Here is a 16,948-nt window from a genome sequence, read left to right on the forward strand (position 1 = left end):
AATGTTGTACATCATGGGAAACAATGTATCTGTATTCAGCTTTGAGCCACGAAAATATTTACTTCAAGTTTAACAATACGTAGCACATCTTGTAATCAGCGACTTCTTTTGTGACCTACACTGTTTACGGTGTTGAGGTGTTTTATGGGTGTCGATAGCCGTCTGAATATTTGTTACTTTTGGGCAATCCTGAATATTGTAACCAGCACTAATTAATCGGAGAAAGTCAAGTGCCGTTGAAAGTGCGCAGTTATCAGTATCTTTGAATAACAGATACCACGATAAAAGTCAACACCGACTATTAATGGATATTTTTCAGACTGGAAGAAGGCAATAATTGCCCTAATTTCCAAGGTTATACAACCTCTTGATAGTGCCAATGCTTGATGTGAAAACAAGCTCTGTAAACGTTAATACAACAAAAAAAATCTGGAATCTGCTTATGTAAATTCAGAGAGTGGTGCTAACAGTAGTGAAGCAGTCGATGGTTACAATGTCAACTGTGACCATATTACGTGGAATCGCGGAATGGGAAGTTTGAAATTTACATCTCGTTAACTGCTGAATTATGCGGGTAATTACAATTTTCGGATAAACAGTGAAGTGCCATCCGTAGCGAGGTAGTTGTTTGACACTGGAGCAGCGACACTGAGATCACTCAGTTATTCCTCTTTCGCTGCGCTACTTTATTGCGTGGGCCGCGCATAAGCACTGCAACGTAGAAGGGCAGTCTCCGAGTACACGAAACCTCATACATGAAAACAGGATCTCTAGCTTCACCGTCATTTCCGCTTCAATGATGGCTGTTCGAATGATCCACACGTGTGTAATACAGGTACCAAGCGAAGAAACCTATATTTGCGAGGGTTTGTTCTAAGGTACGAGGGCTATTTGTAAAGTAAGGAGCGATCAGTCGCGACATCGAAATCACATAGTTGCAACAATTAGCTACAGCTTTGAGCTACTTCCGTACATAGTCGCCACTCCAACTTAACATAGACATCTGTCGTAGCGCTGTGACAACCTTCTAATACCCTCGTAATAGAAGCCAGTCCCCTGTGCTTTCTGACAATTTTCTAAGCTGGACTGCAGGTCGTTGTCTGTGCCAAAATGTTGTATTCATAGTCAGTGGGTGTTCAGGGCAGAGATGAAACTCACAGGGAGCAAAGTTCAGTCTGTAAGGTGGGTGTTCACTCCCCATCGAAAACGCTGCAGGAGCGCCCTCATTGCTGCTACAGTATGAGGCCAAGAACCGTCACCAATAAGGAACTGCTTGACAGTTACATTATGTGAGGTCGCACGAAATCAGGCGAAATCTCTGGACATAAACCTACACTTGGCGGGAGACAGTTTTCTGTGCATCTATACGTGCTCACTCTGCGCTCAGAAGAACGACGTGACGCTATCACGAGGCTCTGATCAAAACTTCTGTGCAAAGCTTCAACGGATTACCACTGTGGTTGCCATCTAACGGCCGATTGTTCCCTACTTTCCGATAGCTCTCTTATCAATCACCACTTCTAAAAAATAAATTTAACGAAATTAATTTCTCGTTCGTTTGCTGGTACATTCCTGCAGCCCTGGTACTTACTGAAACCTCCATGCCACAGTATCGTACCCCACCGCTAGAGGAGCAAAGGGAAAATTTTGTAGCCCATTGATAAAATGTAGAGGTACTTTATCATTCTGTTTTTGTGGTGTCACGTATCAATAGCACCCCACGGCCGTCACGGAATTGGCAACGGAATTGCAAGTTTCCGTCTGACGCCAATAGTGGTCGCGAGCGATCTGGAGGACCCAATGGTGCGCTCCCACTGAGCCACGCCTCCACTTGCTGTGCACTACGAGTACCTCCTGCCGGTGGCAGACACATGGCCCACTTTCTCTTGGAGCTTCATGATTAGTAGAGCGGTCCTCATCCTAGTTGCTGTTGTATCAGCTGGACTCTCTTTCCAGCTGCATTATTTGTAATGAGTCTTCGTTCGTTTGGAAGAATACAAGTTAAGTAAATTATCCGTTTCCTGTTTGCTAATAATTTCTACTCCTGTCCAGCTTCCTTACGCCGACAGTTGCCTCACCCTCTGAAGTCCGTCTGTCCTTACCATTGTGTACGAAATTGTATACAACAGTTTTGGTTTCTCTAGTGCCATGGAAGGATACTGTGGCGTGGATATTTCAAGGAGGGCTACACCTGTGTACGTCTTTCCCGTGCAAGGCAGGAATTTTACCTCCTATTGGGTCTTCTCATGCAAGGTAGGTACGCTAGTTAAATTTTCCGTTCCTTTCTTTCACACTTCGTTGTTAGTACAGGGCTCCATCCGTACTAATTACGAACTGAAAACAAAAGCACTCAGATGTGAGGAAAGGCTAACGTTAGTTACTTACAAAAAAGACAATGAGACTGGCAAGAGGCAGCCAGAAGATATCGTCTGTGGCGCCCTCGCTGGCGTAGATGCTGAGGAAGAAGTAGACGCCGAGGGATGTAGTGGCGACGCAGCAGCCACATAAGGAGAACAGCAGCAGTGGCCTCCTACCCAGTCGGTCCACCACGAGGGAGAACACAAAACAGGACAGCACCATGCTGCTGGAGACGCCGATGGCCGCAAGCTCCGGGTCCAGCGAGCTGTTACTCTCCACCAGGATATGCAGCGTGTTGGCATTGATGGCGTCCACGCCGCTCAGCACCACGAACATCGTGAAGACCATTGATAGCTGTTACCATAAAGATGAATGTTATAAAAAGAGATTTTAAGGGACACATCTTGACATCTATAAGTAAAATGAACTTCATTAGCCACAGAAAAATTGTAAAAATGAAGATACATTCGGAAGTCACATACCGGATTAGTTTTCGATGTGTGTGGTAAGTATACTTGCAGGTCTTTAACTGTCACCTCTAAGAGACAGAGCTGTGCCTATTAGGGTTATTCCTTCTTTAGATGATCATCCTTCAATATCACACATTTTTCTGAACGATGGATAACGTAGTCTCCCTTGAAGGAAACAGCTAGAAAATCGCAACACTGTCACTCTGGAAATGCTTGCCACGCAATTGCTTCTTCATCGTAGGAAAGAGGAAGAAGTAACTGGAAACAACATGTGTGCCTTGATCTCGACTGGGGCGTTGTAAGGCACGAACACTCGAATATCTTTCCGTGATGCTTCGTCTTGACAGCCTCATGCAACATCATTAGGTTATTTCGGTAGTATGCTCCACTGGCTGCCCATGTGAGCACGGCGGCCTTTCAGTCCCAAAATACATTCAGCGTCCTCCTGGCCGGTGATGTTTATGTCTTTACCCGGTGAATCCACACATTTTCACGGATTGCTTTGCTCCTTTGTTTATTACTCAATGTAATACATCTCGTTCTCATCCATGGCGACTAGACGGCTAAAGAAGTAATCTAGATGACACAGCTGCTCCGAATTTTGTTATTTATTAAATGAATGAAATGGTCGTATGGCATTCATGGCTGCGAGTCCCTACCTGGGGAAGTTCGGCCAACGAGCTGCAAGTCTTTTGAGTTGACGCTACTCTGGGCAATCTGCGTGTCGATGATGATGAAATGATGAGGACAACACAATACCCAGACCTAAAGTGGAAAAAACCTCCAACCCGGCTGGGAATCGAACCTGGGCCTACTGCTTGGCAGTCGCATATGTTGACAGTTCATTTAAGGAGACGACCTCTTCATTCTGCTCTCGATACCGGCTGAGGCGTAAAATGTCGTATTCCCTGCTTCACTGGAGTAAGTTCCAACGTTCTGCCCCTAAAGGCCTCTGAACCTTTAGCTCTAATATAGCAGTGTGTAACATATTGTAAGTATGTCGGTGAGTGGAAAACGGCGTGCTCTAGTCGAGTTTCTAACTATAGCAAATATCCTCCAATTGAAACCCGAAGAAGAATGAAATCGGCACGAGCATTTCGGAAACTGCACGATTTGTCGGGTGGTCAGGGAGCGCTGTGGTGAGTCTTTAACACTCGACAAAACCAAGGTGAAACCACGTCCAGACGTCGTGGGGGTGGACGACCACCCCTCATTACCCAAGTCGGACGTTGTAGGTTGGGAAGACTGGTAAAACAGGACGGGCGGCGAACTGTGGCGAAATTAACATCAGACTTTAATGCTGCACAAAGTGCAAGTGTGTCTGAACACACAGTGCACCGAACACTCCTAACGATGAGCCTCCTCGGCCGACGACCCACGCATGTGCAACGCTAACACCACGACATCGGCAACTATTCCTATTCTTGTAAAATTACGCCTAGATGTGCGACTGTAGGAGCAACAAGAATAATACGCTTTTACACTGTATTCACCTTATTTTATATTACACTATTATTCGTTACAAAAATCAAGTTAAACATATCAGTCATACCAACTAGAAACGTTAAAATTAGCTTATAACCACCTCGTTATGTAATTACGGCAGCAGAATTCAATTTCGCAAGCATAGTATTTCCTGCATTGGTAACGTCTGATTGTGCAACATCGACTAAAAGCCTCTAAGAAAGTCTTCCGACTTTTATACCCTAACGTCATATAAGTTGTGCAGAATGGGTTCCCCGAATTTTTTACCTCATGCGTGAATACCTGCGCATGCACATTCTAATCTTGTCTGAAAACTGGCGTGTTCAGACAGGGTAGCCCTCTTCCTTCTCTTCCTCATTTCCAGGGAACATGATCACGAAAATCCGGCCGAATTGACCGTGCGGTTAAAGGCGCTGCAGTCTGGAACCGCAAGACCGCTACGGTCGCAGGTTCGAATCCTGCCTCGGGCATGGATGTTTGTGATGCCCTTAGGTTAGTTAGGTTTAACTAGTTCTAAGTTCTAGGGGACTAATGACCTCAGCAGTTGAGTCCCATAGTGCTCAGAGCCATTTGAACCATGATCACGAAAGTGTGTGTGGGCACTCACATTACCTCAACCCCGCGAGAAGAAGGTGACGTTGAGCATTAAATTTTAAAATTAATGGTAGGAAACTGGACTGACTGAGGCATCATCTGTGCTAGCGGCATACGTTTTGGGAGACAGACTCTCGCGACACGTAGCATTATTTCGCATGAGTTCACTGTGGACTTCTGAATAATTTATAAATAGCCAGCACTCTGATTACTTTCTGCTAGCAGTTCCGCAGAACTTGTAATTTCATCGCGTAAAGTGGTCTGGAAATCTAATTTTGCACGCTGAGGCTACACACAAACGCAGTTTGCCAGTGAGGGACGTAGAATATTTCTGCTAATAGCTGACAAATGGTTCAAATGGCTCTGAACACTATGGAATTTAACATCTGAGGTCATCAGTCCCCTAGAACTTAGAACTAATTAAACCTAACCAGGCTAAGGACATCATACACATCCATGCCCGAGACAGGATTCGAACCTGCGACCGTAGCAGGTTCCGGACTGAAGCGTGTAGAACCGCTCGGCCACCGCGGCTGGCACTAGCTGACACTTAGATTACAGTACCGTGTGTTGGTTCACTGTGCAGAAAAAAGGAAACAGAGTTTAACAGCTATAGACAACAATATTATTGTCTTAAATTTTTCCTATTTGAAAATCTCGTCAGGCTGTGGTCGGCTTAGACGGAGTTTGACGTCAGTCATTCAGTTTACTTGCGTTTACACTTTCACCTCTCACTGAGTGATCTTTATATGTGCAGAGTTACATTATTGTGTTTTGTTTAGAAGATAAAACAGATAAATTTAAAGGTTTTTCTACTGTGTTGTACTGGGAGAACACACCAAGACGTAGCAGAAATACTGAAGGGACTGTCCATACTATGTTTGTCCGTCTGTCCTGGACTAACGGGATTATAACCAGACAGAATTGACACAGTACGTCGAAATAGTTGAAGGAAGGGCACCTCGTTTTATAATATTGTTTTGGATCTCCAGCAGGTTGGATTAAAGAAACACATCTAAACAATTAAGACTCATGTTGTTAGATTATTGATAAAATTCAGAATCGCGGTTTTAGCGACGTAGTGTAGAACAACCCTACTGCCATCAAAATATATCCCGCGTAAGGGACACGAAGACTGGATTAGAGAAATCAAGATTCATACGGAAGCATATAAAAAGTCGTTTTTCTATCGCTCTATTTGGAGAGGAAGGGAAAAATATTTGAAATATTTGAGAGATTGTTATGGACACAATAAACGAATGGGGTGGTGATTATAAAAACAATGGCATTGTTCGTTATGGAGAGATTTTTGATGACATTTCACTCACCATCTTCCTACGCCAAATATTTCGTTGTCTCCCACCTGCATATGGAGAAATGACTATCGTGATAAAATGAGAGAAATAAGAAAGCGCAAGAAATACTTTGATTTCGCATACACACACACACACACCCTATAAGCCACGATATGGTGCATGGCCGACGGTGCGTCGTATTACCGCCAGTCAATCTTTTTGCCCTTCCTCTCGAAACAGAGCGAGACAAAAACGACTTGTTATATGCTTCCGTATGAATCTTGATTTCTCTAATCCAGTCTTCGTGTCCCTTACGCGGGATATATTTTGATAGCAGTAGAGTTGTTCTACACTACGTCGCTAAAACCGGGGTTCTGAATTTTCTCAATAATCTAACAACATGAGTCTTAATTGTTTAGATGTGTTTCTTTAATTCAACCTGCTGGAGATCCGAAACAATCGAGCAGCACTCAAGAAAGGGTCACACCAGTGTTCTGTACGCAATCTCCTATAAAGACAAGCGACATTTTCCTAGAATTCTCCAAATCAACTGAAGTTGACCATTCGTCTCGTCTGCAACCGACTTAGTGTGCTCCCAATATTTCATTTTTCTTTGCAGCGTTCAACCTATATATACTCGTATTATCGATGTACAGTGTCAAGCAGCACCCACTAATACTATATTCGAACGTTATAGGATATTTTCTTCTGCTCACCTCCATTGGTCTCCATTTTTCACCCTTCAAGAAAGCTGCCATTCATCACTCTACATAGAAGTTCTGGCCAAGTCATCCTATTCTGTCCAACAGTCACTTGTGGAGGACGTTGTGCCGTACACTACAGCATCATTAGAAAACAGCCGCAGACTGCAGCACATCTTTTATGTGTACAGAAAACAAGAGCAGTCTTATCAAACTTTCCCGGGGAGCGCAGCCCCGAATTCTCCCGCGGTCAGAAAAATGGTACCGAATCCTCCCAAGCCCGCAAGGTTCGGAAAATTATGGGACCGAATCATACCGTTTGAAGCAGGTAGCAGTTCTAAACGTTACGAATACGCCAAGCAATCAAAGGAAAGCATATGAAGTTACAGTAGAAGATGTAAAAATTTTTACGTGTATTTTATGTTTAAAAGTTTTATCTTTTATCTTATTTAGATATTTATTTTTAGAAACTGGAATCATTTATAGCCTTGATTTCTTCAAAATTAATTTATTAAAATAGCAAATCATAATTTCGCAACACATATTCTACCACAGTGTTCATTTTATCAGTTATGGTTACATTTCCAGCTTTCATTATGCACTCTTCAAAGTCAGAAGTGTGTTGAAAAAGTCAGTTGATGGCGAAAATTTCAAACCTATATCACTACATTTATCAACAACGCTTTGAAATACATACTGATATGACGAAGTTTTCTTGTCGTTCAATAAAGAGGAAGACCAATGGAATGTAATGGCCATTAACTAACCCAAGTATTGTAAACAGCTGACAAAAAAACTTTGGACAGCACTTGAACGTACCATCAACATATATAGATTCACACTGCGTTAATGTTTTAATGCTTGCAGAGTCACAAAATATAATCACTTTTCTCTCGGTGTTATTTACTAATAAACACTTTGTCCCATCTGTGATTTCCACAACCAGCATGTTGATAACATCATGAACATATGCAGCATTCGTGGGCAGTTTTGGCAGAATTTTGCGCCTAGCTTTGTGAATAGATTTACGAAAATTGTTGACATCTCTCGTAGTTTTATCTTGCGTATCTTCTCCTTTTACCTTCTGGTAAATTATTTTTGATGGTCTATCATAAATATCTTCTGTGACTTTTCTCTTTAGGTCAGAAATGACTTCTTGCCTCTGAATCTTGTTATGAGGCATTTCTTCATGATTGTGCTCTTCTTGACACTTGCCGTTAATGTTGCACGTCCATCGCGCTAGGCCACCTTTCAGCAGTTTTTGAAAACCGAAGGTGTTACCTTTCAAAACTAACATTTTACTTCCCTTCCTACTTACTGAAACTGCAAATTCGTCTGAGGACATGTTCACTCTACAACGATCGGCCGCGAACTGTGAAGTGGCCGCAGGCAGCAGTGGTCATTAGCGCAGACAATGATCTGTCGCTTTGTGTCAGTTGGGGAGGATTAGGTCTTGTTACCTGCTTACCTACCTGGTTTCGGGAGGATTCGGGACTGCGCCCTTCCTGGGGCCCCCTGACAAAATTTGTCACGACAAACTGCCTATTGGTTTCTGTCTCAGGTTCTTCGGCCGACGTTCGTCTGATGATTTTACTGACGTTTCGCCAGCACGAGTGGCTGGCATAGTGAAAGCTTGACTCTCCATTGCCGGTGGTGAATTGGAGCCGAGATCGCGGCCGCAGACTATATGTACACGGCTTGCCAACGTCCGAGGGCTTCTCCGCGGTCATTTCCAATGCGGTTCTCCTCTTGCCACCTACGACGGTCGTTCGCTGCAGTACAGGAACCCAGGATCCTTTTACCTTAAGGCTTTCTTCTTTGTTGCTGAAGCTGTTCTCGTGTTTGTATATTTCTTCTCTGAACAAGCGGGTGTGATAGTGCTTCTCTACAGCCAGAATTTCCGTGTCGGCGAATTTTATTACGTGGTCGGTCTAATTCAGAGCGTGCTCTGCCACGGCCGATTTCTCCACCTGCCCCAATCTGCAATGTCGCTTATATTTTTTGATCCTGGTGTTGATTGATCGTCCAATCATTCCGACATAAACTTTTCCGCATATGCATGGTATGCGATACATTCCCGACAGTGCAAGTGATTCCGTTTGCTCCTTTGCCGATCTATGTCTCTTTTCTGGCTAGGGTGGTGGTTTGATATTTTGTGCAGGTATAGGTTGGTGTGTGCCGGTTTTCGGTACACACTACGTTCTAGGTTTTCACCATTCCTTGTGCTCAGCACATCTAGAAATGGTAGTTCTTTCTCCCTTTATACTTCCATGGTAAATTTAAACCAACAAGGCAAAGGAGAAAAGGGATCCACTTGCAGTGTCGGGAATATTCCGCATACCATGCACAAGTGGAAAGTTTATGTCGGAATGACTGGACGATCAATCAACACCAGGATCAAAGAACATAAGCGACATTGCAGGTTGGGGCACGTAGAGAAATCGGCCGTGGCAGAGCAAGCGCTGAGTGGACCGACCACGTAATAAAATTCGCCAACATGGATGTTCTGGCTGTAGAGTAGCACTATCACACTCGCTTGTCCAGAGAAGCTGTAGAAATACAAAAACACGGGAATATCTTCAACAAGAAAGCAGAAAGTCTTAACAATTTTGTAAACTTTGTCTCCGTAGAGGACTTGCCGTCCATCACAACGTAATGCGTGCTGTTACTTACAGGGTCGTTGGTAGGTGTTTTGCAGCCCTAGGCAGAACTGAAAGATGACGCCCCTCTTTTTTATTACGATCAGTCTCCCCAATAATATCGCCTAACCCCCTCCCTCACTCCACCACCAAAAACATCCAACGGTGGAGAAATGCACCTCTCGTGTGATACTACTTCTAAACATTACTAAACTAAGGTGACCAGGCGTCCTCATTTTCTGGGAACGGTTCTCGGTTTTCAGGCTTTCTCCTCAATTTCTTTAAGACCTATTGATGACAACAAATGCCATCCGTTTCTTATATTTCATCCTCAGTTTCTGAAGTTTCCTAAAGCAATTGAAATAGGAAGAACGTGCAGAACATTATAAAGCATCACTCAACTGAATGTACCAGCGCAACCAAATGTGGCATTTTTCCCATAACTTAGAAATTATAGTATACTGATGGGAGACACTGCGAAGCATAAGTCGTCTGGATACTCATGGTGTTATTTCGTTTCTGTTTTAATTGCAGTAGTTTTAGAATGAGGAACAAACCTCATCTTCTTCAGCATCCACTTTTATGCGATTAAATAAATAAAATATGTCTTGTCTGCATTTTGTATTGGGACATTTACAACTTTTATTAGCCGCCCCGGTGGCACACTGATCGAAGCGACTCGACTCCGATCATTCTTACGAGATGGATCCACGTTCTAGGCGCTACAGTCTGGATACAAGCGACCGCTCCGGTCGCAGGTTCGAATCCTGCCTCGGGCATGGATGTGTGTGATGTCCTTATGTTAGTCAGGTTTAATTAGTTCTAAGTTCCAGGCGACTGATGACCTCAGAAGTTAAGTCGCATAGTGTTCAGAGCTATTTGAACCATTTTCGGATACCGATGAGGCGTGAATGTTGTTTTTTGTCGAAAGGTATTGACACTTTCCCTTCCTTTCGCCGCCCGCAAAATTTTGCCTCTCTAGATGGTCGTCTAGTCTTGCCTAATGGTAGCGACAACCGTGATTACTTAAAAACTCTTCGAGCTATTCACGTATGTGAGACGCTCTTCTTTATGGTCTGGCTTTTTTTAACAGTCAACAGTGTGGTGCGAATTGGTGTTCATTGGCCTCAAGTGCCATTAGGGAGTGGAACGGTACAGAAATGTTCTGGTAGTCATTCCATGTACACTCTGCCAAAGATCTGAGTGTGAATGGCAGAGCAATCGTCTAGATGAGATTTTCACTCTGCAGCGGAGTGTGCGCTGATATGAAACTTCCTGGCAGATTAAAACTGTGTGCCGGGACGAGACTCGAACTCCGGACCTTTGCCTTTCGCGGGAAAGTGTTCTACCAACTGAGCTACCCAAGCACGACTCACGCCCCGTCCTCACAGCTTTACTTCTGCCAGTACCTCGTCTCCTACCTTCCAAACTTTACATAATCTCTCCTGCGAATCTTGCAGAACTAGCACTCCTGAAAGAAAGGATATTGCGGAGACATGGCTTAGCCACAGACTAGTGGATGTTTCCAGAGTGAGATTTTCACTCTGCAGCGGAGTGTGCGCTGATATGAAACTTCCTGGCAGATTAAAACTGTGTGCCGGGCCGAGATTCGAACTCGGGACCTTTGCCTTTCGCGGGCATGTGCTCTACAAAGGTCCCGAGTTCGAGTCTCGGCCCGGCACACAGTTTTAATCTGCCAGGAAGTTTCAATCTTCTAGATGTTAACACTGATGTAATCTAGAAATTTGCTGCGTGTATTAGAGACGAGTCTCCTCGGAAGTGGACTCCAAACACAGTAAAGTATTTTCCAGCCAGCAGCCGTCTTATCAATCACTCACCATGAAGAGCCTCCGCGACGCGGCGTTCCTCCGCAGCTCCCGGAAGGCGTCTGCGGCGCTGACATCCTTTTGCGTGCTCTCCTCCAGTCCCCTCTGGATGACCTCCAGCTCGGCCTGCACCTCCTCCTCCGAACTCTTCCCGCGCAGCCTCATCAGCGCCTTGGTCGCTTCGTCCGTGCGATGCTTCGCCAACAAGAAGTACGGACTCTCCGGCATCCACCAGAAGACGGCCGCAAACAAGACCGGCCAGACCATCATGATTTCGGTCACCGTAAAGAAAGACAGTTTTGGCCCAACAGCGGTCATCAGCAGGGCACCGAGTCCCGCCACAGTTGTAGCCATTGACACCAAGAATCCTCTGATGCGGTCCTCGGCTATTTCAACCAAGTAAACGGGGCCCAGCTGTGGACAAACACTAAATAGTCCACAAGTCACTTCATTTTCTCAAGGCGCACAGCTCGAGAATCATTCATCATAGAAAACAAGCTAATGTGGTTTCGGAGAAATGCTGACGAAAAGAGAATCGCAACAGCAAGAAGGAGTTTTGCGACATAAACGAAAGTCGGTAGATGTTGCTACATCTGAAACATGATTTCTGCTCAAATTTAAGAGAGGTGACAATAGCGCCACTATGAGGACACAAATCAGGTTTGCTTTACACGTTCGTCAGCGGTAGTTATCTTTGAGACTGGGCGTAGTGAGATGACATTAATCAAGAATACCTCGAAGGCCGTTTTCAACAGCTCTATAACTTTGACCTATGTCATGCAATAGGGCTACGAGCAGGCGGGTGTTCCTTCTGCGATACAGCAGAAAGACATGGCTGGAAAGCAGCCACTGTACATTATTGATGGCAGCGGTTGTCAAAAGAAAGTACGGTCGCAAGAAGTCCGGGCTCTGTCAGGCTACGTGGCACCTAACGAGAGGAAAGACCATAGTGTTCAGCCTATGGTTCTTTAGCTTCGTACTCCATCTGCAGCAGTAATATGAGCAGCAACTGGCACCACAGTGACACAACGAACTGTTTCAAATCGGTTACTTCAAGGACAGTTCCGAGACAGATGCCCTGTCCCGTACATTCCACCGACCACAAAACATCGCCATTTGCGACTTCAGTGGCGTCAAGTGAGAGTAGACTGGGGGGCAGGGTGTTTTCTGATGAAAGATGGTCCTGCCTCGGATGCTGCGTGCTAGACACACTGGAGTTATGGTCTGGGGTGCGATTTAGTACGGCAGCAGGAGAATTCTCGTGATTGTACGTCAGTCCGGTGATTCAACTTCTTATGCTGCCATTCCAGGGGGTATTTTCCAACAGGATAATCCTCACCCAAATACCACTTTGTAACCCAACGTGCTCTACAGGGTATGGGCGTGTTCCCTTGGCCTTCTCGATCATCAAATCGGTCTCTAATCGAGTACATATTGGATATTATCAGTCGACAATTCCAGCGTCGTCCACAAATAGCATTAATTGTTCCTTTATTCACCAAGTGCGATAGGCATGGAACATCACCCCACATCTGGCATGCGGCACCTGTACAACGCAATGCTACACCGATTATTACTGTATCATCAGTTCACATCTGCAATGACTTCTTCTGCGTTTACAGCAATGTATGATCTTGGAATTTTAATCACTTAAATATGTTACCTAAGTAAACGTATTTCCGAAATTTCATTACTGTACATTTAATGTTTCTTGGAGTCGTAACTATTTTCGACAGTCTATATTGGAACTTTTTAAAACTTATCGTTACTAAGGATCGAAATAAGACTGACTTAGTGTTTCCAGGCAGAATTATTAATAGAAATTCTTTTTATATGTGGGTAGATTTATAGCAAATAAAATAGTAAAGGAATGAAGTGGTACATAAAATAGGCCTGAACACTGTTGCAGAAACAATGATGAAGTATGCAAAAAAGAAAAGGAAAAATCCCCAAGGTTGCGGAAGTATTACAGAAACTCGAATTTTTGCGCGAACTTCAATGCAAGGTGTTTTTAATAGTTTCCACAAAGTAACTCTGTACGGACATCTGGCAAAAATTCCAAAAAGTTTATGGATGTATGTGAAGTACATCAGCGGCAAGACACAACAACTTCATTCCGTGATAGCGATGCTAATGATACCGATGTCAGCGTCACTGAAGTCGAGTTACTAATTATGGTTTTCCGAAATTCCTTCACAAAAGATGGTGAAGTAAGGATTTCAGAGCTTGAGACAAGAACGACCATCATGGATAACTTGGAAGTAGATATCCTCGGTGTAATGAAGCAGCATTTCTCTTAGTAAATCTCTTAAACCTGTCCTCCAGGCCAGATTGCATACCACGTATGCTGATATACTAGCTCTTTAGTAACAAATCAGATCAACCGCTTTCTCAATGAAAGATCCCAACCTAAAGTCTGGAAAGATACGCCGATCACACCAATATTCAACAAAGGACTTAGGAATATATATAAATGACCTAGTAGATAGTGTCGGAAGTTCCACGCGGCTTTTCACGGATGATGCTATAGTATACAGAGAAGTTGCAGCATTAGAAAATTGTAGCGAAATGCAGGAAGATCTGCAGCGGATAGGCACTTGGTGCAGGGAGTGGCAACTGTCCCTTAACATAGACAAATGTAATGTATTGCGAATACATAGAAAGAAGGATCCTTTATTGTATGATTATATGATAGCGGAACAAACACTGGTAGCAGTTACTTCTGTAAAATATCTGGGAGTATGCGTGCGGAACGATTTGAAGTGGAATGATCATATAAAATTAATTGTTGGTAAGGCGGGTACCAGGTTGAGATTCATTGGGAGAGTGCTTAGAAAATGTAGTCCGTCAACAAAGGAGGTGGCTTACAAAACACTCGTACGACCTATACTTGAGTATTGCTCATCAGTGTGGGATCCGTACCAGATCGGTTTGACGGAGTAGATAGAGAAGATCCAAAGAAGAGCGGCGCTTTTCGTCACAGGGTTATTTGGTAACCGTGATAGCTTCACGGAGATGTTTAATAAACTCAAGTGACAGACTCTGCAAGAGAGGCGCTCTGCATCGCGGTGTAGATTGCTCGCCAGGTTTCAAGAGGGTGCGTTTCTGGATGAGGTATCGAATATATTGCTTCCCCCTACTTATACCTCCCGAGGAGATCACGAATGTAAAATTAGAGAGATTAGAGCGCGCACGGAGGCTTTCAGACAGTCGTTCTTCCCGCGAACCATACGCGACTGGAACAGGAAAGGGAGGTAATGACAGTGGCACGTAAAGTGCCCTCCGCCACACACCATTGGGTGGCTTGCGGAGTATAATTGTAGATGTAGATGTAGATGTACTAGAATATTCGAAGGACACCGCGGTATTACAGATTGCAGTAGGGTTTGGGAACATATACTGAACTCACACATTTCGAATTACCTCGAAGAAAACAATTTGTTGACAGATGGCTAAAACGGATTCAGAAAATGTCGTTCTAGCTCTTTATTCTCACGAAGTAATGAGTGCTGTCGACAAGGGGCGTCAAATTAGTTCCATAATATTAAATCTCCAGAACGAAGTTGACAGCCTTCCTCACAAACTACTTCTAATCAATTTGTGTGACTGGATTCGTGATTTCCTGTAAGAAATGTGACAGTTCGTAATGACTGATGGAAAGCCATCGAATAAAACAGAAGTAATATTAGGTGTTCCCCAACGAAGTTTTATAGGCCATCTGCTCCTCGTGATCTACATAAACGGTTTAGGAGACAATCTGAGCAGCACTCTTAGACTGTTTGCAGATGATGCTGTCATTTACCATCTTCTATAGTCATCAGACGATCAAAACGAACTGCAAAATGGTCTATAAAAGATATCGGTATTGTGAAAAATGTGACAATAGGCTCAAAATAATGAAAAGTGTGAAGCATCCACATTAGACTTACAGGGATACACTAAATTTAGATTACAAGATAAATCACCCACGTCTAAAGAGTGTAAATTCAACTAAATACGTAGGAATTACAATTACAAATAACTTAAATTAGAACGATCACATAGATAATGTTGTGGGGAAGGCAGACCAAAGGCTGCCTTTTCGGTAGAACGCTTAGAGGATGCAACATGTCTACTACCCAGATTGCCAACACTACGCTTGTCTGTGGGGTATGGGATCCTTACCAGATAGGACTGACAGGGGACATCGAAAAAGTTCAAAGAAGAGCAATGGGTTTTATATTATCGCAAAATTGCGGAGAGGCCGTCAAAGATATGATACGGGCAATGAATGGCAATAATTAAAACAATGGCACCTTTTGTAGCAACGAAGATTCAGATAAGTCAGCAGAGAATGTACTAGCATTTACAAATAACTTATTGTCTGCATAAAACTTTGGATTATGGATAGATGAATAGTTGTTACAGATGAACAAGTCGCGTTTGACAGGAAACGCTCAATCATTTGATAAAATCCATTAACAACCCGCTACGACGTTGTAGGATGAAAAATAGCTGTAGATTCTGCTGCACAGAATGAAATACAGTGTCACGAAGCAGAATGAGTTTGACTGCAGTTTTGTAGGTGGAGATGAAAGATCAATGATCAACTGATGGATGATGACTAAACAAGTACAATCGTTCTGCAGGAAGCCGAACACAGATTATTAGACGCATTTCTAAGGGAAATGCCTCCTCACATCTCTAGAAAGATGTGTGCAGAATTTTCAAAACCTGTATTGGCTTGCCTATAGCAGTGGAAAAAATAAATTCGGTAACGAATGTACGTAGCAGAGGAAATATTTTCGGTATTGATATTAAGTGCTATCGTTTTAGAGATTCTGGTAACAAACAAAGGAAGTAATTACATGGAAAAGTGAGACACTGGAAGAAACATTGCAGAAGTATTTTTGACCGTGAACACAGATGACTTACAGGAATTAAGTGACTTGTGCAGTTGAAGAGCTTAGTGGAGGGTAAAAAGCTCGAACGGAATGGCAGATCACCCAGGCTAAAAAATCTAGAGAAAGGAGGATTGAACAACACCAGGATGGTACGAGGACTACGGTGGAAACATTGGATTATGCAAGATTAGTCACCAATACAGTGAACAGAGAGTTACAAGTAATACAGACCCGGATAATCTAGCTGGACACCAGATTGTCTGCGGCCAACTTCTGCGAATACTGGCCCACAATATGAAGGGGTATCAGAACTGCCGGAGACGATTTATCATGTTATGCGTAGGCAATTAACCTCTATCCTACTGCCACCTATAGCTAACAGTCATGCGTGCCACAAACACACTTACGACCAGGAATTCTTCGTATGACATGCATTTAATGGTTCAAATGACTCTGAGCACCATGGGACTTAACTTCTGTGGTCATCAGTCCCCTAGAACTACTTAAACCTAACTAACCTAAGGACATCACACACATACACGCCCGAGGCAGGATTCGAACCTGCGACCGTAGCAGTCACTCGGTTCCGGACTGAAGCGCCTAGAACCGCTCGGCCACCGCAGCCGGCTGACATGTACTTAATAGGAGTACTTCTTTGTTACTTATATTTTTACATTCAATTGCTGTTTCTGTTGTG

General features: G+C 43.7%; 1 protein-coding gene across 1 annotated transcript in view; it reads right to left on the bottom strand.

Moving 5' to 3' along the window:
- Positions 1-2,373: 2,373 nt before the first annotated feature.
- LOC124613584 (facilitated trehalose transporter Tret1-like) overlaps positions 2,374-16,948 on the bottom strand; it is a 47,301-nt gene continuing 32,726 nt past the window's right edge. Inside the window, exons 3-4 of the mRNA XM_047142300.1 lie at positions 11,381-11,782; positions 2,374-2,712 (exon numbers count right to left, since the gene is read on the bottom strand). Coding sequence (XP_046998256.1) covers positions 2,374-2,712; positions 11,381-11,782 — 741 coding nt within the window. The remainder of the gene's footprint in view (positions 2,713-11,380; positions 11,783-16,948) is intronic.

This window comes from Schistocerca americana, chromosome 4, assembly GCF_021461395.2.
Source record: "Schistocerca americana isolate TAMUIC-IGC-003095 chromosome 4, iqSchAmer2.1, whole genome shotgun sequence".
Lineage (NCBI taxonomy): Eukaryota > Metazoa > Arthropoda > Insecta > Orthoptera > Acrididae > Schistocerca > Schistocerca americana.